The 22,477-nt window shown below is 39.9% G+C and overlaps 1 protein-coding gene across 1 annotated transcript; it reads right to left on the bottom strand.

Annotated features, from left to right (window-relative positions):
• Positions 1-11,577: 11,577 nt before the first annotated feature.
• Positions 11,578-21,289, bottom strand: MMP7 (matrix metallopeptidase 7). The gene is made up of 6 exons (XM_010953194.3): positions 21,122-21,289; positions 17,369-17,595; positions 17,134-17,282; positions 15,680-15,808; positions 14,016-14,177; positions 11,578-11,899 (listed from the first exon to the last, which is right to left on the bottom strand). Exons 1-6 carry the CDS (start codon positions 21,227-21,229, stop codon positions 11,871-11,873), a joined length of 804 nt encoding a protein of 267 aa, XP_010951496.2. The 5' UTR covers positions 21,230-21,289; the 3' UTR covers positions 11,578-11,870.
• Between the last annotated feature and the right edge of the window lie 1,188 nt (positions 21,290-22,477).

Below are 22,477 nucleotides of genomic sequence, written 5' to 3' on the forward strand. Positions count from 1 at the left end.
AACCCATTGAATTGAGAGGTGAGAAAAAGAAGCCTGTCAGATGCGTTTGCTGTCCTGCTGAGGTAGTTCTCAAGGACACTTCCAAGTGAATGTTTAGCCCATATACATGCACAGAGAACAAAGGACAATTGTTATCATTAACGTCTAGGAGAGCAAGACCACCCTTACTTCGTTACTTTGTAACCAGAGTCCATTGGTTCCTTCTTAGTCCTGAAGGCTATGCTTCGTAGGAAAATGACTCAACAAAAGTTAACAGGATGGGGTGGGGGTTGAGCCAAGATGGTGGAGTAGAGAGACACACAGGTCGCCCTCTCCCACAAATACACCAAGAATTATACCTACAAACCCACTGAATTGCACGGAACACATACTGAACTCTGGCAGAGTGTCTCTCGTTTTGAAATACAGGAGTAGTCTCACAAAATCTAGTAAGAGAAGAAAAGGAAAAAGAAAAAATTGGTGCAGGACCAGTCCTGCAGGGAGAGAGAGGCACAGGAAGAAAGACCCTCATGCTGGGGTGCCTCCTCTCCAGCCGGGAGGTCAGCGGGGACAGAAGCACAGCTTCTGAGGCTTGGAGGAGAGAGTGGCAACCACATGGCAGACAGAACACAGGGAAACAGACACTGAGGGTCCCTATTCACAGAACTAGAACAAATCATATTAAAATTTATATGGAATCAGAAAAGACCTAGAATTTCCAAAGCATTACTGAAGAAAAAGAATGAAGCTGGAGGAATAACCCTCCCAGACTTCAGACAATACTACAGAGCTACAGTCATCAAAACAGCATGGTATTGGTACAAAAACAGACATATGGACCAATGGAACAGAATAGAGAGCCCAGAAATGAACCCACAAACTTTTGGTCAATTAATCTTTGGCAAAGAAGGCAAGAACATACAATGGAGTAAAGACAGTGTCTTCAGCAAGTGGTGTTGGGAAAACTGGACAGCAGCATGAAAATCACTGAAATTAGAATAGTCCCTCACATCATACACAAAAATAAACAAAATGGCTTAAAGACTTAAATATAAGACAAGACACAATAAATCTCTTAGAAGAAAACATAGGCAAAGCATTATCTCACAGACATCTCAGCAATGTTCTCCTAGGGCAGTCTACCCAAGCAATAGAAATAAAATAAAAAATAAACAAATGGGACCTAATTAAACTTATAATCTTTTGCACAGTAAAGGAAGCCATAAGCAAAACAAAGACAACCTACGGAATGGGAGAAAATATTTGCAAAAGATGAGACTGACAAAGGCTTAATCTCCAGAATATATAAATAGCTCATACAATTTAATAACAATCCAATCCAAAAATGGGCAGAAGACCTAAACAAGCAATTCTCCAGTGAAGACATACAAATGGCCAAAAGGCACATGAAAAAATACTCAATATCGCTAATTACCAGAGAAATGCAAATCAAAACTACAGTGAGGTATTTATTACCTCACACCAGTCAGAATGGCCATCATTCAAAAGTCCATGAACAATAAATGCTGGAACGGGTGTGGAGAAAAGGGAAGTCTCCTACACTATTGGTGGGAATGTAGTTTGGTGCAGCCATTATGCAAAACAGAATGGAGACTCCTCAAAAGACTAAAAATAGATTTACCATATGATCCAGTAATCCCACTCCTGGGTGTATATCTGGAAGGAACTCTAATTTGAAAAGATACCTGCACCCCAATGTTCATAGCAGCACTATTTACAATAGCTAAGACATAGCTATAAAATAACCTAAATGTCCATTGATAGACGACTGGATAAAGAAGTTTTGGTATACCTATACAATGGAATACTACTCAGCCATAAAAATAATAAAATAATGCCATTTGCAGCAACATGGATGGACCTGTGGACTTGTGGAATCTAAAAAAAAAAAAAAAAAAAAAAAGGCAAACAAATTTGTTTACAAAACAGAAACAGACTCACAAACATAGGAAACAAACTTACTGTTACCAGGAGGGGAAAGGGATGGGAAGGGATAAATTGGGAGTTCAAGATTTGCAGATACTAACTAATATACATAAAATAAACAAGTTTATACTATATAGCACAGGGAATTATATTCAGCATCTTGTAACCAATGGTGAAAAAGAATATGAAAACGAATATATGTATGTTCCTATATGACTGCAGTATTGTGCTGTACACCAGAAACTGACACAACATTGTAAACTGACTAGACTTCAATAAAAAAAAAAGAAAAGTTAACAGAGATGAAAGAGTTTAACCCATTGTCCCTTGGTAATCATAACGCCATGTTTCTCTCTCACCAAAGTTGTAATAGTAATTCACAGCTGTCCCTTAGCTGGATTCAAGCCAAAGTGCAATTCAGTGGGCAAGGGTCATGTGGCATGATGGCCTTCTATACGTGCAGAAAGTAAAAAAATTACCCCAGAGAAACAGTTGTGGTCACTGGGGTCTTTGTTTACAGGTCTACACCTGAATGGTAAAGCACTAACTCTGAATTCCCTTTTTATTGGTTGGGGCGTCGTCACCTGAGCTGTGATGGCAAAAATGGGTGCAGACTGAACTTATTTTTGCTGATCCATGCAGCATTTTTATTGGAGCAAGTATACTTTCAGTTAGAATTAATCTCCGAGGGTTTAAATGATAGATGGTTTCATAAGAGGAAGGGTGACCCCATGTGGCAATTTTAAGACATGACTGCAAATTCTTTGGCACTTGTACTAAAGTGGGATGTGTATCCCCTTATCTTTACTCCGGGTGGCTTGCGCTTACTTTGATCAGCAGACTACAGCAGAAGTGATGCTATGTGATGCCTGAAGCCCGACATAAAAAGCTATCCAGCTTCTCTTTGCTTGTGGTAGCACTTGTGCTTGGAACCCTAAGCCACATGTATGAAGTCTCATCTCCTTAAGACAGATCATGCTGGAGAGGCCAGGTGTAAGCCACGTGGTTGACAGTCTCAGCTAAGCCTCGATTTCTAAGCCATTCGTATCAATGTGGCTGATACATAAGCGAACCCATTATGGACCCTCCAAATCAGCCTATCTGCCCAGTGGAACAAACGCGTTACCCTGTGGGGCCTTGCCTGCATTCCTGACCCACAAAATCATGATATTTAATGAAATACTTGTTGCTTTAAGTGACCATTTAGGGTAGTTTTTAATGCAATGATAGATAACTAGGGTACCCTTTGTGGTAGTTTGGGTCCTCCAAGGAGCAGATGCTAAAATGGGATTAGACATGCAAGAGATCTTTTTTCTTTCAGTTTTATTGACATGTAATTGACCTACAACGTTGTATAAGTTTAAAACGTACAGCATAATGACTTAACATACATATATATTGTGAAATGGTTACCACAACAAATTTAGGCAACATCCGACACCTCATATAGTTACAAATTTGTTTTCTTTGTGATGAGAACTTTTAGGATCTACTCTGTCGGCAAATTTCAAAGATACCATACAGCAATGTTAACTACAGTCACCAGGTCATACATTACATCCCCGGCATTTATTTACCTTATAATTGAAAATTTGTACCTCTTGACCTCCTTCACCCAACTCCCCAACCCCACACCCACTGCCTCTGTCAACTACGAATCTGATTCCTTTTTCTATGAGTTTGGTTTTTTTTTTTTAAGGTTAGATATGCTAGAATTTCATTCCTAGGTATCCTTCCCACACGTAGGAAGAATAAAGGGGGAGGGAATGGAGTAGGCAGAGAGAGCCTTCAGATCGTAGGTCTGGTGTCTGTGAAATCCCAGGATACATCACAGTTCTAAGAAAGATTTGATCAGGCTGGTGGGGAGTCCTAAGCCTATTAGACAGTATTGTTCAGAATACTTTATGATCGAACTGGAGTTTTGGACTTGCGTGTTATCCATGGTATGGTAGACTTTGTAGGACAAAGCTCAAAACTTCACTAAAATAACTCCTAGAATCCCAATATGAGGACTTTCTTCCTCACATCATACAATCTTCTACTATATAACACCTAAATTACTGCATTATAATAAGTTTTTGAGTGTGTGCTTTATTTATCAGACTCCGAGATTTCTGAAGGCAAGTTCTATGTATTTTTCACCTTCATATACAACTTCATCCCCCAAGTTCCTGACTCAATGAGTGTTTGTTGAATGGCTAACTGAGAGTAATTGTCAAACCATGTTTTCTGTGTAGTTCTTAGAGTAAACTGTAGTTATCTGATTTATTTATGAGGATTCATTTTTTAAAATTTTTTATTTTTTGAAGGGAGAGAGGCAATTAGCTTTGTTTGTTTGTTTGTTTATTCATTTAATGGTCCTAGGGATTGAAACCAGGACCTCATGCATAACTAAGCATGCATTCAACCATTGAGCTATACTTGCCCCCCTTACAAGGATTCATTGTTGATGAAATATCTGAATGTTAATTACCTCTTTTGAAATGTGTGGTAAACAGACTTCTAAATAATCATGGTGAAGACAATCACATATGACCCAAGAATTTTTTAATGGCACTTTGCTCTTCCTACCACGGTAAATATTTTTTATAGTCTTTTCAACTAGTACCAGTATCCTGCCCTTTTTTGACAGAGTTATGGATAGAAGAGTTCATAATTCATAAGGCTGACATTTTAGTTAACTTCTTAGAAAACAAATCTCATCTTGTGATTTCCCCTGCCTTCTCTGTCTTTTTAGCCTGCTGCAGTGTTTTCCAGATTTTTCATGGATTCGTCTCATTTTAAAAACTAGGGGCACTGATGTTTATTTTGTCAAGTAAGAGTGTTAAAATTAATCTATCACCTACTAGCGGCATCATTTTTCAAAAGAAAGAATATGTTCTGAACAAAAATCTTTGAATTTAAAAATTGAATGAGATAGATTACCAGTTTATCCTTACTATTTTTTTTTTTATTCCTTTGCAGATTTGTACCAGCCTGTGTACCTGAGTTAAAACCACTGGTTGCAAATTAAAATTCCAACTTCTTATTTATTCAAGCCCTTCCTAGACTTATTTCTCTGCCTATGTCTCTAGTTTCTTTTCACCCTGCTCCCCAGACCCATCAATCATAATTTTCCAGACATTGGGAAGGGGGAATGAGGATGTCTAGGGAAAGATATTTCATTTTTAAGGAGACAGACAAGCCAGAAATTGCACACATCACGTCTGCCCATATCCCATTGACCTGAACTTGGACACATGAACCCAGCCTCCCTGGGTTAGACAGGAATATAGCTATATTCTATATAGCTGTCTATAGCTGTTGGTCATGTGCTTAGCTAACTTGGTGATTCTATTACTGAGGTGAAGGAGAGAATGAATAATGGGGAAAAGAGTGCTCCATCACAGGTCACCCCCCGGCCATCCAGGTAACCAAGCTCCCTTTCTTCCCACCAGTGGAACATAATCACCACCTCCTGATAATCCCAAGTCCTGCCCAGGTGCTGCATCCAGCTCTAAGTCCAGGTCTTTGGGTGATGTGCTGTCCTCTCCATCAGATACAGGGTGCCTATTGCCTCCCACATTTACATCCGGCATGTAAGATGCAGCAGAATGGTCTATCTGCAATCCAAGCTCCCTTTCAGAAGATGGAGTGGTGGGACCATCACTGGATCACCGGACTCAGTGCTTCACAACAATGGTGAAATCTTACTGGGAGAGGGGCGAGATACTCCCTGCCCCAGCAATTCAATAAATTCTTAGTTAGCCTCATCCTGTTTTATCCGAGGAATTTTCTGTCTATAGTCTTTTACTCATTATTCTCTATTTTATCTGAGTATGTGGTATTGGAGATGTGTCCTTTTAGGCGGCTGTTCTGATTTCACAGCCCTCTTCCTGCTGGTACAAGACTTGGGGGGGTTTGATCTAGCTGTTGTATGTATGAGTTAGAATGGGCTAGAGAATCTACAAATGTAATGGCTTAGAGAAGAGGTTTTTCACTTCTTTCTTACTGAACAGCTCAGAGCTATGGTCCCATATCAGCAGTGGTCCTGCTCTATGCAGTCATTTGGGGCTGAGTTTCTGTATCAGTAAAACATGGGCAAAGCATCTTTAACAAAAAGACCTAAAGGTGCAGTGGCTTAAACACGGTAGACTTTTGTTTCTCTGCATCCCTGACTGTTGGCTGGAAAACAGAGACAAACGGGCAATCTTGGGAGCCTCACATTAGACAGAGCTGCCCCGCTAGCCTGGGGCTGCTCCCCGTAGACTGTTAAGTGGCAGAGAAAATTCTACCCTATTTGAGCTGTTCTCCAGCCGGCACAAACAGGAAAGCAGGGGACCAACAGAGTCCACTCTCTTTAAGCTTTTCCAGAAATCCCACATAACATTTCTGCACACGTGATTAGCCTCTGCTTACCTGCTGATGACAAGGGAGGCTGAGAAATGTCACCTTTGATTCAGGATGGCAGTGAGCTCAGCTAAATATTGGCGTTTCTAAAAAGGAAGGGGAGAATGCATGAAGTCTATGTCATTCTGTCTGAATACTTGGGGAAGATTACTTGGCTTTTTTAGTGGCTCAGTTCCTTTACCTGTGCTCACATAAAGTGGGTGGCTATGTGTGGTTAAATGTAGTCTAGTCATTGGTAGGGAAGTTCTAGAAAAACATGGAGCCAGAGAAAAGGATCTCTATGGCTGTGATGTTATTAAAAATGATTCTTGCAGCCTATTGAAACTAAGACTGGAGTAGCTATAATTTCTCCCCTGAATTAAATCATTAACTCTGCGATGGCAAACAGCTGCTTGCTTTTTGATACGTGCAAAATTTTTAAGACACTTTTATCTGTTGGTGACTTACATTCATGTTTCTTTCTGAGAAACAGTTACACTTTATCTTTCATGTGGGGCCATACCTGTTTTTACCTTCCTTTTCCAGTATCAAAGAAACTTTTAGCCTGAAGAAACTTTGTGCTGCTGCTGCTTCTCTTCCTCCTCCCCTTCCTCTTCCTTCTTCTTCTTTTGAAAAACAGTGTATTGTGTTATTACTACAAAAGCAATTCATGTTTATCATAGAAAATACACAGAAGCAAAACCTGGAGATGACCACTAATAATATTTTGCTCTTTTTCATTCCATATCTGAGCATATGCCTCCACATATATTTAAAAATCCATTAAAAATATAACAGAATTCTATTCATAAATTGAACTTTAACTTAATAATATGCTATCATCATCTTTCTTGGTTGTGAATTTTTTTCCATTTTTTAATTGTGGTAAAACACAAGTTACCACTTTAAGCGTACAGTTTAATGGCATTAAGTGCAGCCAACCCTTGAACTGTCCCCCCCACACTGTCAGAAATCCGTGTATAACTTTTAATTGGCCATTCATATCCATGGTTCTACGTCCTTGGATTCAACCAGCCATGGATCGGGTAGTCCTGCAGTACAGATTTTTTGGAAAAAAACCCTGCATATAAATGGACCCATGCAATTCAAACCTGTGTTGTTCAAGGATCAACTGCACATTCATATTTCTGGTGCAACCATCACACTATCCATCTCCAGAACTCTTTCCCCTTGCAAAACTGAAACTCTGTATCCGTTAAACAGTAACTCCCCACTTCCTTCTCCCGCCAGCCCCTGGCAGCCACCATTCTATTCTGTCTCTGTGATTCATCTGAGTGGACTCGTACAGTATTTGTCTTTTGTGATTGCCTTATTTCCCTTGGCATAATGTTTCATAAACTGCAGCCTTGTCAGAATTTCCTTCCTTTTTAGGCTGAGTAATATTCCTTTGTGTGGGGACCGCATTTTGCTTATCTATTCATCCATCAGTGGGCTCTTGGGTGGTTTCCATGTTTTCGTTATTGTGAATCATGGTGCTGCGAACATGTGTGTACAAACATTTCTTCATGACTCTGCCTTCAATTCTTTTGCATATATACCCAGAAGTGGACTTGCTAGATCGTATGGTAATTCCATTTTTAATTTTTTGAGGAACCACCCTATTGCCTTCCACAACAGCTGTGCCATTTTACATTCCTTCCAACAGTGTACCAAGGGTTCTGATTTCCCCACAACCTTGCCAGCACTTGTCATTTTGTTGTTGTTGTTTTTTTTTGATAGTAGCCATCCTAAAGGGTGTGAGGTCGTATCTCATTGTAGTTTTCATTTGCATTTCCCCAATGACCAGTGATGTTAAGTATCTTTTCATGTAGTTATTGGCCATTTGTGTATCTTCTTTGGAAAAATATGTATTTAAGTCCTTGGCCTATTTTTGAATCATGTTGTTTGTTTGTTTTTAATTGCTATGTTTTAGGAGTTCTATGTGTTTTTCTGGATATTATTCTTTTATAAGATATACGATTTGTCAATATTTTCTCCCATTTTGTGGATTGCCAATTTACTCCATTGATAGTGTCTTTTGCTGTACAACATTTAAAAGTTTTTATGAAGCCTATTTACCTATTTTTTTGTCATTCTTGTGTCTTTCATGTCATATCAAAGAAATCATTGCCAAATCCAATCTTGTGAAACTTTTGTCCTTATGTTTTCTTCTAAAAGTTTTGTAGTTTAGGTCTTACATTAAAATTGTGAACTGTATTGAATCAAGTTTTGTATATAGTGTTAGGTAGGGGCCCAACTTCATTCTTTTGCATATGGATGTTTAGTTTGCCCAACGTCATTTGCTGAGCGCTGTATTTTCTCCATAAATCATCTTGGGACCCTTGTTGACAATCATTTGACCATTTGTGAGGGTTTATTTCTGGGCTCTCTATTCTATCTCATTGGTCTCTACGTCTGTCTTTATGCCGGTACCACAGTTTTGATGCCTATAATTTTGTAGTAAGTTCCTTCTTAAAATTTTTGTTGAGTTATAATCAATTTACAATGTTGTGTCAATTTCTGGTGTACAGCACAATGTCATACATGGATATACATGTATTCATTTTCATGTTCTTTTTCACTGTAATCTACTATGAGATACTGAATATATTTCCCTGTGCTATACGGTATAAACTTGTTTATCTATTTTATATATCTTCAAATCTCCCAGTTTATCCCTTCCTGCCCTCCTCCCCACAAGCAACCACAAATCTGTATTCTATGTCTGTGAGTCTGTTTCTGTTTTATATGTAAGTTCATTAGTCTTTTTTTTTTTTTTTTTTTTTAGATTCCACATATGAGTGATCTCATATGGTATTTTTCTTTCTCTTTCTGGCTCACTTCACTTAGAATGACATTCTCCAGGGACAACCATGTTGCTGCAAATGGCATTATGTTGTCTTTTTTATGGCTGAATAGTATTCCATTGTATAAATATACCTCATCTTCTTTATCCAGTCATCTGTTGATGGACATTTAGGCTATTTCCATGTCTTGGCTATTGTAAACAGTGCTGCTATGAACACTGGGGTGCAGGTGTGCAGTAAGTTTTGGAATCAGGAAGCGTGAGCTCCCCAGCTTTGGTTGCTACGATTGAGGATATTCTACTGGCATCTGGTGGGAAGAGGTCGGGGATGAGGCTGAGCATCCTGCAACGCACAGAACAGCCTCTAACAAAGAATTATCCAGTTGAACAGGCTAATAGTGCTAAGGATAAGGACGTTTACTCTTGCACAACAACGTGAATTTACTTAATACTGAGCTGTACACTTAAACATGGTTAAGATGCCACATTTTCTGTTACGTGTATTTTACCACAATTTTTTTTAAAAAAGAACATGGGTCTTTATTTTCTAGGGAAAATTTCTATTTAGAATTCAGCCTTATGCTTTTTGGATAGGAATAAGAAAATTCAACTTCTATGGTCAGTTAGAGCTTAAGTTCATAGTTAAGATTGGACTATGTGGTGAGACATATAACAGTCCAATTATCTGATACCATTTGGTATCAGATACCAAACAAGCTACCATGTCAGGGATTTGCAAGCAACAGACATAAACTGACTCTGGCTAGTGAAAGCTAAAGGCAAAAGTTATTGGAAAGCGAAGAAGTCCGTTGTAAAAACTGGAAGAGAAGCTCCGTATATAAGCCATTTGTAGGACAGGACCCAGGGCACCGTCAGAAATGTGTCTGGCTGCAGGAATGAACAGGCAGTGTCTCCAAAACCCACTGCCATGGTGAATCAGCCTCTGGCATTTTCGGGGAAGTGTCTGATAGGCCAAAAGTCCTATACTCCCTTCTCAGCCCCGGAAGCAGGTGTCACACAAAGGGATACCTCACTTAGTTGGTATGCAAAGGGGAAAGGCAGTCCCTGTCCCCAAAACCACGGCGAAGGGATGCTGGGCAGGTAAAAGCAATTAACATCCATTTCTGCTACGAGATAGATCCTGCCTCCTGCTGCCCCATCAAAATGCAAACAGGCAAACAAACAGATGCTTTAATCACAGGACACACCTGCTTATCGTGAACCTTATAGAAATCACTTAATCTCTCTTGGTCTGTTTTGTCATCTACAAAATGAGGAACTTCAAATTAATGACTTCCAACTCCCTTTTCAATCTTATTATAGACCTAGTCTCTTATATTTTAAAAGGGTCTTTGACCTCCTGTTCGTGTATACCTCATATTTTGCCAAGATTGTAGATTCTCCCCTCATTTTATCTATCCCTGAAATGGCTTCCTAATGGCTTTGGTGGTATTTCTGAGTTTTGGATTATCGATCTGCTTTGGGTGGAAAAAAAAAATCCTTCCATGATATTAAAAAAAATGAATGCATCTTTTCAGGGTGCGTGCGTGTGGCATAATTTATATCAGTAAAAAAGTAAACTCCAATTCTTTATCCCTCTCTCACCAAAGAGAAAACCATGCATTGGTGTAGGGAGTGTGGACGAGCGAGATCCACTGAAATGGAAAAGCCTTTGCCAGCTCTGTGTCCTGCTAAAGGGTTAAGCCCTGCTTAGAGTGTTTCTCCCACAGAAGTGCAGTAGTGCGTCCCTGTGCTTGCAAAGGGAGAGCCACACACCTCAGGAAAATGAGTTTCTGAGGGATGTCAGAAGGAACGGGGTTTTGCGACTTAAGAATTAAGGAGAAATGTGGTCGGAGGTTGGAGGCTGCAGAGGCGGTGGCCAGGGGGAAACTCCTGATGCTGGGATAGGTGAAGGCTTGGAAGGAAGAGGATAACATCCAATTAAGATTTGTTCAATTTCATTGCTCTTGTGCAATGTAATATCTCATCCTTGGCAAATCTTCAGCAATGGTAATAATCTCATGACAGACTTGGAGGACTGGTTTGGAGAAAGTTAAGGAGAAGAGGGTGAGACCGATATCTGGGTCAGTGTGGGGTGGAGGAAGGGGAACACAGAGCAGCTGTGGCAGGAGATGATGCAGTGAAATCCAGTCAGGGTAGGAACTTGGTGCCAGAAGTGACTGTGAGAATGTAAATCCTTGGGAATTCACACACGTTTTGTGGGAAGAATTGGACTTCCCAGAATCCTCAGTGTGGGAGCTTGGACCAAAAGGGTAAGAGGAACTTGGTGTACCTTTGGGTGATACTCTCTGGGGCTGTTCTATAGTATATTGTACCTTACACACCTGGTGATGGAGTGAGGTGCCGCTGAAGACCCAAAATAATGTGGTGGGTTTGTTTATTTTTTGGTCTTAGTCTCTGATTTCATTGTATAGCATGTTTTCTCTTGACGCAGAAACAGTACTCCCAAATAGAAATCATTTTACCATGGAATTCATAGATAAGTTTTATTTATCTATGAATTTAATACTTTTCAATATCTACCAAGAAACTGCACGTTGCTTGAGGAGAGTCATAGATGAGTCAGAAGCAGTCATGTCATACAGGAGCTTAGCCCCAGAGGGGAGAGAGATACACAAAAACCAACCATACACAAGGATGGAGTCAGTAAGTGCTAAATGGAATGTGGGAACAGGGTTCAGTAATTCTGGTTGGGGACCAATTAGTTATATAGCATCCAACGAATGAATGTGTGTTCTCCCTGAAGTTTCTAATCCTCTCCTGTGTTGCTTCTCTTCCCTGTTGAGACAAAATAAGAACATTCTGACAATATAAAACATATAAGAAACCATCCTAGGACTATAAAAATAGAAGAAGTGTTGCAGAACATGCACTCTGTCATTCACTCAGCCCCGTTTTCTGTTTCCAAGACAAAGGATCTGAAGATTAACCTCCGAAGGCTAAAAAGGCTGTTCTGTGTGCATGCTGGCCCTGGGGTTGGATGTCTTTGCGTCCTGTCTCTGTTATTTCACCAGCTGTGTGATCTTGGGTAAATTACTTCCTGGCCTCTCTTCACGTTGGATGAACGCACATGAAATGCTGGGTACACTATAAATGTTTGATGGATTGATGGAATTCAGCTATTATTTTTATTATTCTCAAAAAAAACACTGGGGATTTTAGATCCATGAGTTTAATCACATTCTTTTGAGTTTATATTTTCTGCTCACATCATTTGGATTAATGAACTCCCTACATTTAAACCCTATGTGATTAAATCTTACTGTCGTTTGCCCAGAAACTACCTCTTTCCAACGCTGACTAAAGGCACCTCTTTGTCTAATACTTAAGGATTTAATGCACCAAACTGTCTTCTTCATGTTAAGTCTTACCAGTCAACCTCAGAATCCTTTTTAGTCTCTTTCTAATTTTCTTAAGGTTCAAAGACAGTTACACATGCCATGGAGTATTCTGTGAGTTCTGTGCTTTTGCATAAGGGGAGGTACTACTTTCTGCTTTCTTGGTGATAACTTTACCAGCAATTGTCGGCGTTTCGTGAACGTTTTTGACAGCAGCAGCAGCTCCTTGAGTGAGGACTTCAAGGTACCGTCATATGGTGTTTTCCAAAATGTGTTCTCTGAAATGCTGTTCTGAGAGGGCTCAGTGCACCCATTGGTGTCCCATAAAAAGGCTTATAATTTAGGAAGCGCTGAGATAAGTGAGTTTGTTAGGTGCTTTTAAACATCCTGTGCATCTGAAACACAGGAGGTGGTGGTTTTTGATCTTGTTTCTCTGTAGCATCCTTTTGGGGGGGGGGAATTCATTTGTTGGACTAGTGTTCTGCGAACACAATTTGGTAAATGCTGGTTGATAGTAAATTCTAGGTTCAACTGATGGCTTAAATTCATTATCCTCCGTGAGTAATCTTCCCCGAGGACATGGCACTATTTATCATGTGGAAGTATTTTCATTGTTCTTCTGGTCATTCAGAGACTCCTAGGTGATCTTTTTGCAGTGCATTCTTATCATCCTGATGTTTTGCTAGAAAGCTTTAAGTGTATCTGTATACTTAAAAGATATCATTCTGTATGTATTCTCTTTTCCAAATTGCTTTAAAAGCATACAATGCAGTGACAGGCTGAGAACGTAGTGGAAAGAGCATGAAGTCATGCAGTCCTGGCTTGGAACCATTGTTCAAGGTCTCGGCAGCCTCTTGACCTTGGACGACTCATTTAGCCTCTTTGAATGTCCCTGTTCTCTTCTTCATCCAGAGACATGGCTTTTTATCCTTGTCCCTTGATTCCTTTCTCACATTACTGTTTCCTGACTGATTTGATCAAGCAAATACGAATCAGCTCATTCTTTTAAATTGAATTTGGAACTTAAAACAAAAAAGCGTAGGTTGGGAGATGGGAGATTCACAAGCAACGTGACCAGCAAAGATAGGTAGTTACTGTCCACGGCTAACCCCGCTCCCTGTGCACATACGCAGGCAGGAAAGATTGGGTCACTTTTAATCACCTACGGCTGAACCCTTGGGAGTGGGAAGCTAAGGAGGAAGGTGCTGTGTTTCTCAGGCCATCCCTATAGGAGAGACTCTCCTAAAGTATTTGAACCAAACAAAAAAGAATGAGTGGCAGCTTGAAAAAAAAAAAACTGGTAGCGTCATTTTCATAATTTCACCAAATGATTCTGCATCACTGAAAACTTTAAATCAATATCCTCATAGTATAAAATAGCCCGGTCAAATTTCAAGCATCTAAGGTCTCAAATCCCACACCCACTACACTGAGCTTTTAGACATGAAAAGTCCCAATGTGTTTCCCAAGTGAATACCCACTTCCTCGCCTTTCTCATCAAGCCTACCTTGAGGAGACCATGTGAATTCCCCCTTACTTGAAATGATGAATATTACCATATAATTCCTGAATTCCGTTGATATCATCTTGTGAAAGTTGGAAACTCTCAGGATCTCTTTTTGTGTAAGTTGGATACATCACGGCGTTAGGATCGGAAGAATGACCCAGCCCCAAAGAATGGCCAAGTTCATGAGTGGCAGCAAACAGAAAGTTAATTCCTACAACCAAAGAGAGACATACAGTAACTATAAAAATAACTATATACATACATTAAAATAAAATACAGAATAATAAAATAAAAGCATATAATAAGAAAAATAAAATAACTATAAAATACGTAATTCTTTATGTTCACCATAGTTGACTTGTTTCTAGGCTTTCACAAGGGCGGAGGGTTTAATGTTTTTTAGTGCAATGTTTTTCTGCCTGTTTGCTTCTTATATAATCACTTGCAGAGCAGTATTCACTGGTGGAAAGCAAGGGCTTTAGAAGCACGAAGGCCTGGGCTTGAAACCCAGCCTTGCTACTAACTAGCTGGACAGCTCTGAACAAATGAATGGATCCTGCTGACTGAGTCTCAGTTCGTCATCTGTTAAACAGAGAGAATGATGCTGTCCTGGAGATGTGTCATGATAATTGGGGTTTCGCCATATCTGGAAAATAGTGGCTCTTCATGAATGATAGTGACTTTGAATAGCAGGAGAGAGAAAGCTGGTTTTGAGAAAGCAAGACTGTAAGGCAGGCTCTCCAAGCAGTGCTGAGTTTTTGCTCCTGACTTGTTCAAGTGTATTACATATATGCTTTTCTTCTCTCAGACTCATAGACGGCTTTTGCCAATAAGGGGGAAGGTGTGAGCCTGTGAGTTTGAGTCGCCATTGCTCCAGCTGTGGTGTGCTAGATGGAAAGAAGCTGTCTTCAGCCTACCTTGAGTGGGAAGAGAGAAGAAATCATGTAAGATATGACACAGAAGCAGAGTCATGCTTTTATGTAGGTTAGCGTTTCATGACAAAGCTTTACAATGGTGGGAGTTTCAGGGCCAGTTAATAGCATTTTTTTTTTTTTTTTTTAGAATTATCTCCAGTTAGGATGATTTATGTTAGAGCTTCTCTCCATTCGTTTTCTGTTCTGTCTATAATCTTCTACTTTGTAAAATGACAAATATGATAACCTATGTTATGGTGTGGGTTCCTTATGAACAATGGGGAATGATAACATAATTGCATATAATTCTTAAACATCATAGTCACCATTCCTCTTTCTCTTCCAATTGAAAAACTTATATTGAGGATATATAAAGAAAGAACGGTAATTTATTGAGTTATTAATATCTTCCAAGAACTATGCTAAGCACCATACAAGCATTATCTCATTTAATTCAAACAAAAATCCGGTGATGTGGGAAGTACTTACAGTCCCATTTCATAGATGAGGAAACTGAGGGTCAGAAAAGTTAAATAACTTGCTTAAAGACATGTAGTGAGTAATTGGTGGAGGTACAGTAAACATGGCTTGATCCACAGCCTCAGTGTCCATCTTCTATATATATAGCATTCTGAGCATATTAAATGAAATAGTGCACTTAAAGCACATAGCACAGAGGTTGCCAGCTAGCAAGCACTCAACAACTATTATTAATAAGGCAACTATCAAATTAAAGATAGCCTAAGAAGTTCAAAACGTTACAAAGGATGAGCAGTGGAAGAGATACAGGATGCTGCACCTAGACTGTGTCCATCACTCCAGCGTTCATCCTCATCGAAGTGAGCATCTCCTCCCAGGTCCGGCCCTGGTTCAAAGGCGTGAGCCAGTATGTTTCCTGGTCCATCAAACGGGTACGGGTCCCCGTGAGCTGAAAGAAAAAGGGCGATTGCCTTTAGTGCCTGAATTTATCTCCAGTCAGTGCGTCTTTTAGTTTCTAAGATTACTGAGGCTAGACAGATCAGCCCAAGCAGCCAGCTGTATTCATAGCATGGTTTGGGTATTTACTTGTTACAGACACTTTTTTTTTTTTGGTCACGGAATCACGGCTCATTACTGAGAACCACCATATGTTGAAAGCTCACTGATAAGAGACTTTACATACATTCACATCTAACTTACGGTATCGTCTAAGTGTTGAATTTGATCGTTTTCTTACACTGGATGGTAGCAGGATGGAGGAAGAGGGTGAGTACTGAATTCAGCTCGTAATTGCGTGCCACTGAGTATAAGTTTTCTTAAAAGCCTAGCTGCTGCTTTGTGGGTACAGGAGATGGTCTGTGGAAGAACTGAGCTCAAGGTGTCTCAAAATGGATTTTGATAGTGCATTTATTTCTAATGCAGTTATTTATTTTCAAATTGATGTCAGACCATACCCAGTGTATCCAGTTCTTAAAAAACCTAGAGTACCATGATCAGTGCTTTCTGTAAGGTTTTCTTCAGTCTGGTCGATACGGTGGTTGAAGTTCAAATTTCAGGTAAATTTTCAGCACCCAGGCAGCTTAGTATTAAATCAGACCAAAAAGAGCAACATTTTTCTCTAAATGTGCACCATGAAACACTGTCAGTTAATAATAGTCCATGTTTATGGGTTCTGTCTCCTTAAGCCCTTTAATGTGAAGGTTCTCTTCTTTCTCCTTTCTCACTCTGTGAAGGCAATAGGCCACAGAGGCTGTCCCACCTCTTGGAGATCACTTAAGGCCTCAGGCAGTTTTGTAACCCCTTCTTTTTTGGCATAATGTTGTTGTTACTTAGATATATTTCAAACTGTCCCATAAATATACATATATGTATATATCATGATTCATGCTACAACACAGAGGTTGGCAAACTTTTTTCTGTAAAGGACCAAGTTTGTGGGCTTGATGGTCCTTGTTGCAACTGCCAAACTCTGCCACTGGGGCCGCAAAGCAGTTGTAGATGACAGGTGAATGAAGGGCCCTGGCTGTGTTCTAATAAATATTTACAGATTTGGCTCGTGGGCCATACTTTGCCATCTTCTGCTATAAAAAGCAGCTCTAAGTCAATGGGCTAGAAAAAGTGTAGTAACGTTGATATATCTCTCATCACTCTTTAATGAGGTCTAGCTAGCTGGCTATCTCTCGTCAAAGATTTTAAATCCCGAAAAGAAGAGGACACTGATATAGACAGCAAGCAAAATATCACACGGGATCAACCTACAGGACACTTCCTTACCTCCTCTCGCAAAGCCAATCATGATGTCAGCAGTGCCCCATCCAACTCTCTTGAAGCTCAGTGGGATCTCTTTGCTCCACATTCTGAAGGCCTTTGCCACTAACTGATTCACTGTCATACGTGGTAAGTCTCGAGTATATGACATGATCCTGGTAACAAACAAGAAAATAATTTTGACCTCTTTTAGGAAATAGGCTTTATTGTTTTTGCCAAAATGAGCCAAAGCAAAACTAACCTGTAGGTGACCACTCTGGAATTCCACTTTGTGTGACGTGGGAATAGTGAATATTCTGCAACATCTGGCACTCCACATCTGGGCTTCAGCATTATCTCTATCATATGGGAGTTTAACATTCCAGTGATAGGCAGGCGAAAGAATTTTTGCATCTGCTTGAGTTTAGCTGCTAAACTATTGGCATCCCTTGTTTCGGGGTCAGATGGGTAAAATCTCTTGAGATAGCCCTGTTGGAAAAAGAGAGTAATTGATCTGTAACTCTTGTTTATTTCCTTCTGTTGTCTCAGAAATCTGCACATCTTTGCCTCTGGAGATTCCTGTGGACCCAAATAGTGGTTTGAAGACAGAATAACTACGTAGTAACCAAGTAAAACAAGCACACATTAATGAGAAGAAAGTTTAATATTGATGATGAAGCATTGCCATTCCATTTCATAGCAAAAGAAGAGTCCCTCCGTTTCTCTTTTCTCCCTTTAACAGTATGGAAGAGAACCCAATGTAGACTTTATAAAACATCGACTTGCTTTTGTAATAGCCAATCAGGAAGAGTACCAGTGTGTCCTCAAGGGGACCAACGGAGACCTCCTGTCATCATCGGAGACCCTGTGGGGAGATTTGAAGTCATCTAGCCCCATCTAATATTCTTGGGAGATCTGGTCCCGGCTGAGGTTAAAGGTCTTAAAATTTTGGGAGCAGAAGACTAAAGTAGATGTTTCTCCAAAGAAGACGTACAGATGGCCAACAAGCACATGAAAAGATACTCAACATTGCTAATTATTAGAGAAATGCATATGAAAGCTACAATCAGGTATCATCTCATACCAGCCAGAATGGCCATCATCAAAAAGTCCACAAATAATAAATGCTGGAGAGGGTGTGGAGAAAAGGGAACCCTCCTACACTGTTGGTGGGAATGTAAATTGGTGCAGCCACTATGGAAAACAGTATGGAGTTTCCTTAAGAAACTAAAAATAGAGTTACCATATGATCCAGGAATCCCACTTCTGGGCATATATCTGGAAAAGATGAAAACTCTAATTCAAAAAGATACATGTACCCCAATGTTCATAGTGGCACTATTTATAATAGCTAAGACATGGAAACTACCCAAGTGCCCATCAACAGATGATTGATTTAAGAAGATGCGGTATAAGTGTGTGTATATATATATATATAAATGTTAACCATAAAAAGGATGAAACATTGCCGTTTGCAGCAACATGGATGGGCCTAGAGATCATCATACTAAGTGAAGTAAGTCAGAGAAAGACAAATACCATATAATATCACTTATATGTAGAATCTAAAAAACAGTACAAATGAACTTATTTACAAAACAGAAACAGACTCACAGACATAACAAACAAACTTATGGTTACCAAAGGGGAAGGGGTGTTAGGGATAAATCGAGAGTATGGAATTCACAGATACACATTACTATATATAAAATAGATAAACAACAAGGACCTAATATATAGCACAGGGAACCAAACTCAATCTCTTGTAATAAACTATAATGGGAAAGAATAGAAAAAAAAAAGAAGAAAAAATACACACACACACACACACGTGTGTGTAACTGAATCACACTTGAAACTAACACAATATTGTAAATCAACTAAACTTCAATTTAAAAAAATTGGTCTTAAGTGTATTCATGTTATGACTGAAAAATTGTGCTCTACACTGCAAATGGACACAACATTGTAAACTGACTATAACTCAATAAAATAAAAAATTTTTAAAAATTGGTCTTAAAATTTTAGCCCAGAGAAAGGATATTATGACATTATTTGGTTTAATGTATGTATTCTCCAGGTGAGGAATCAAAAGCCATAGTGACTAAATGATTTGCCCAGGGTCATGTATCAAGTTAGCAGCAGAGCTAGCCCTGGGTTTCTTGACTGCCAGTCCTGTGCTCTTTCTACAGTTAAATCTCTAGTGAAACCCACTTCGTGAGGCTGCAGAATAAAGCAGGTCTCTCAGGTGTATTCCAGTGCAATTGGGTCCCTGGAATTTCTTAGAGGACCCTAGTGAGTGGATAGGAGGAGGGCAGTCCAGCAGCCTAAAAAAGAAAAAAAACCCAAAAGTGAATGAAATTACAGCAGCAGCCTCCCAAGGACTTTTATTAAGCACTTACTAGTGGCAGAGACCATCCTAGGAGATTTCCATACTCAAACCTCATTTAAACTTCATCAGCACCCTATGAAGTGGGTTATGGTGTTAGTATTCCTAGCTCACATTTGAAGAATCATGGCTCAGAGAAGTGAAATAACTTGCCCAAGGTCACCCCATGAATAACTGAGTCAGTGTTTGAACTCGTGTTCTGATTCCAAAGCGCATTTCATTAGAGAAATGTATGGAGTTGCAGAATGCGTGATTGTATTGTCGAAGTGATTTAAACACTGGCTCACTCACGTGCAGTCTAATCTGGACTAGGTGGTGATGGTTGCTTGCCTGAGAACCTCTCAGGAGTATGCACTTCACGTAAGTAAACTTAGCAGAACTGTGGTCTCTCTTTCTGCTACCAGTGGCTGTGTTTCATACAATACAACAAACACTTACTGTTCATCCATGACAACTAGGAATTAATCCCTTATTTAAAAACAAATAACTCATTTTATCCCTTCCAGAGATAATAGGCTTTTACAAAGACACCCTTTGGAAGAAATCTCTCTGCAACCTTGAGATGAATTTTCCTGCCTTCCTGTAAACCTAATGAACCTCCCTCTGGCTTATTGGCAACCCGCAGGCTGGGTAAAGGGACTCGATACTCTCGCAAGCATACTCCTTCTGGAGGGTCCATTAAATGGAACCAGATGAAACTGCTGTTTTGGAGATAAAAAGCAGTCAAATGTCAGTGTGAAAGAAAAACTCAACTTTTCTTATGTTTAAAGCTTATATTTATAAATAATACTTAGGAGTAGACATCCCATTATTTTACCAAATCATAATTACTTACACTTATTAAGCGGTATATTGGAAAGAACATGACTTTTGAACCAGAACTTGTCTTTGACTCCTGTCTCTACCATTAGCAAGTATGTGAATCAACTTAACTTTGGTTTCTCCTTTTTCCCAGGACAGAGCTAAGGATTCAATGACACAAAGTCAATGAAGTACTTTATCATCTGTGAATTGTTACACACGTGGTAGTTGGTATGTTACCACTTCATGTATTCACTAGAATAATCCTGTGAGGTACAGAACACAGCATTATCATCTCCATCGAGCATATGAGCAAACAAAGTCAGAAGTTCATGCCTCTCCCATCATTATCTGCTTTGAGTTTGAGACCTGTAACTTCTACCCTCATTTTCTGATTTCAAGTCTCTCCATCACAAGTAGTCCTCATCTTACGAGGTAACACTTTGCTCCTTATGAAAAAATTCCAATACAAATTACAATAAGTAACAGCACCAGTAACAGCTTCTATTTATTGAGTATGAACAATGTTTTGGGTCCTCTGTTACGTGCTTCACCGTATCCCCACTCGGTGGGCATCACTATCACCCCCAACTTCCGAGGGAGAAAACCGAAGCTCGGAGAAGTTTACTAATGCTCCCATGTTCATCGACACAGCTAAATGGAGGAGTTGGAACTTGAACTTGAATCCAAAGCCTGCTCTTTAATAGCTATTGACTAAAAGCTACATTGCCTTTATAATCAGAAAAATTCCCCACACTGGAAGGCACACTTCCCCAGCCTCATGGTGAGCCTGTGGGGCCCCAGGGGTGTGGACCAGTGACATACCTGAGCCTGCTCCCACTGCTGCTCACTCATGCCTCCCGCCTCCCAGGGCAGCGGCAGGGCCAGGCCGCCAGGCAGGAGACACACAGCGCACAGCACGGCCAGCTGCATAGCTGCTGCCCGGAGAGGATTGTTCCCGGACTTATGGTTGCTTTGGTGTTTTCTGCCAGGGGCTGGAGAGATTTATATAGCTCCTCAGCCTTGACTGTGGACGTAGGTGACTCATTTGAGTGTTTGCTTTGTTTTTAGTGTCTACAGAACTTTTGAAAATGTGTGTTATCTTTCATTAATGACAACGAGGAAGTATTATGTCCTTATTGGCAGGAAGCACATGATGTATTCATCTTGCAAAGGAATTTTTTCCCACTGATCTGCTGTATAAATTTAATCCATGAGAAAACATGTTTAACTTGCCGGAATCAACTTGCTACTTAGGCATGCCTTCTCTGTTCAAAAATCTGGGGGAGGGATGGGAAGGGATAAATTGAGAGTCGAGATTTGTAGATACTCACTATTGCATATAAAATAGACAAACAACAAGTTTCAACTGTATAGCACAGGGAGCTGTATGCAGTATCTTGTAGCCTGTAATGAAAAAGGATATGAAAATGAATATACGTGTGTATATGTATGACTGAACTATTAGGCTGTACATTGGAAATTGACACAACATTGTAAACTGACTATACTTCAATTAAAAAGAAATTGGGGGGAGCATTATTCAGGACATGCTGGATCTTCAAATAATTTTTAAAAAATTTGAAATGCATAGAAAAGTACACAAAACACACAAATAATCAAATAATCATTAAGCAAACATTCTGTGACAGTCACCAGAGTCACGGAGCAGAACAGTGGGCAGAGGTGGCAGGTGAAAGGCTGTGTTGCAATCTGGGTCAGCGGCCGCTGGCGAGCCTGTGCTCCGTCCCCTCTCCTTCCAGGTCCCTTCATGGATCCCTGAGCCTTCCCTCTTCATGTCTCCTTTAATCAGATTATTTCTTTTCTTAATGGTCAGCACTACTTGAACTCCTCTTGAATTGCATTAAAAAATATTTAAAAACTGAAAATCTTCAAGCATGGGCTTGCCTGCTTAGTGTCTATCACAGCTAGCAGGAGTACGCCCAGCTTTCTCCCAAGGTGGCCTTCAACTTGGAAATCGCTGTATCTAGTCTTTCTCTTCCAATCACTCTGACTTCGGCTGCTAACCAGCCACCAACCCGTAGGGCTGGCTTTGTCCTCAATACACATAATGGTGTATTGAGGGACCTAGAGATTCTCGTCCATCTACTTCTTTTTTACTGAAGATGAAACTGAAGCCAAGATGACGGGTTGACTTATTTCCTCGAGGTCACACAGCCT

This window comes from Camelus bactrianus, chromosome 10, assembly GCF_048773025.1.
Source record: "Camelus bactrianus isolate YW-2024 breed Bactrian camel chromosome 10, ASM4877302v1, whole genome shotgun sequence".
In the NCBI taxonomy this organism is placed as follows: Eukaryota; Metazoa; Chordata; class Mammalia; order Artiodactyla; family Camelidae; genus Camelus; species Camelus bactrianus.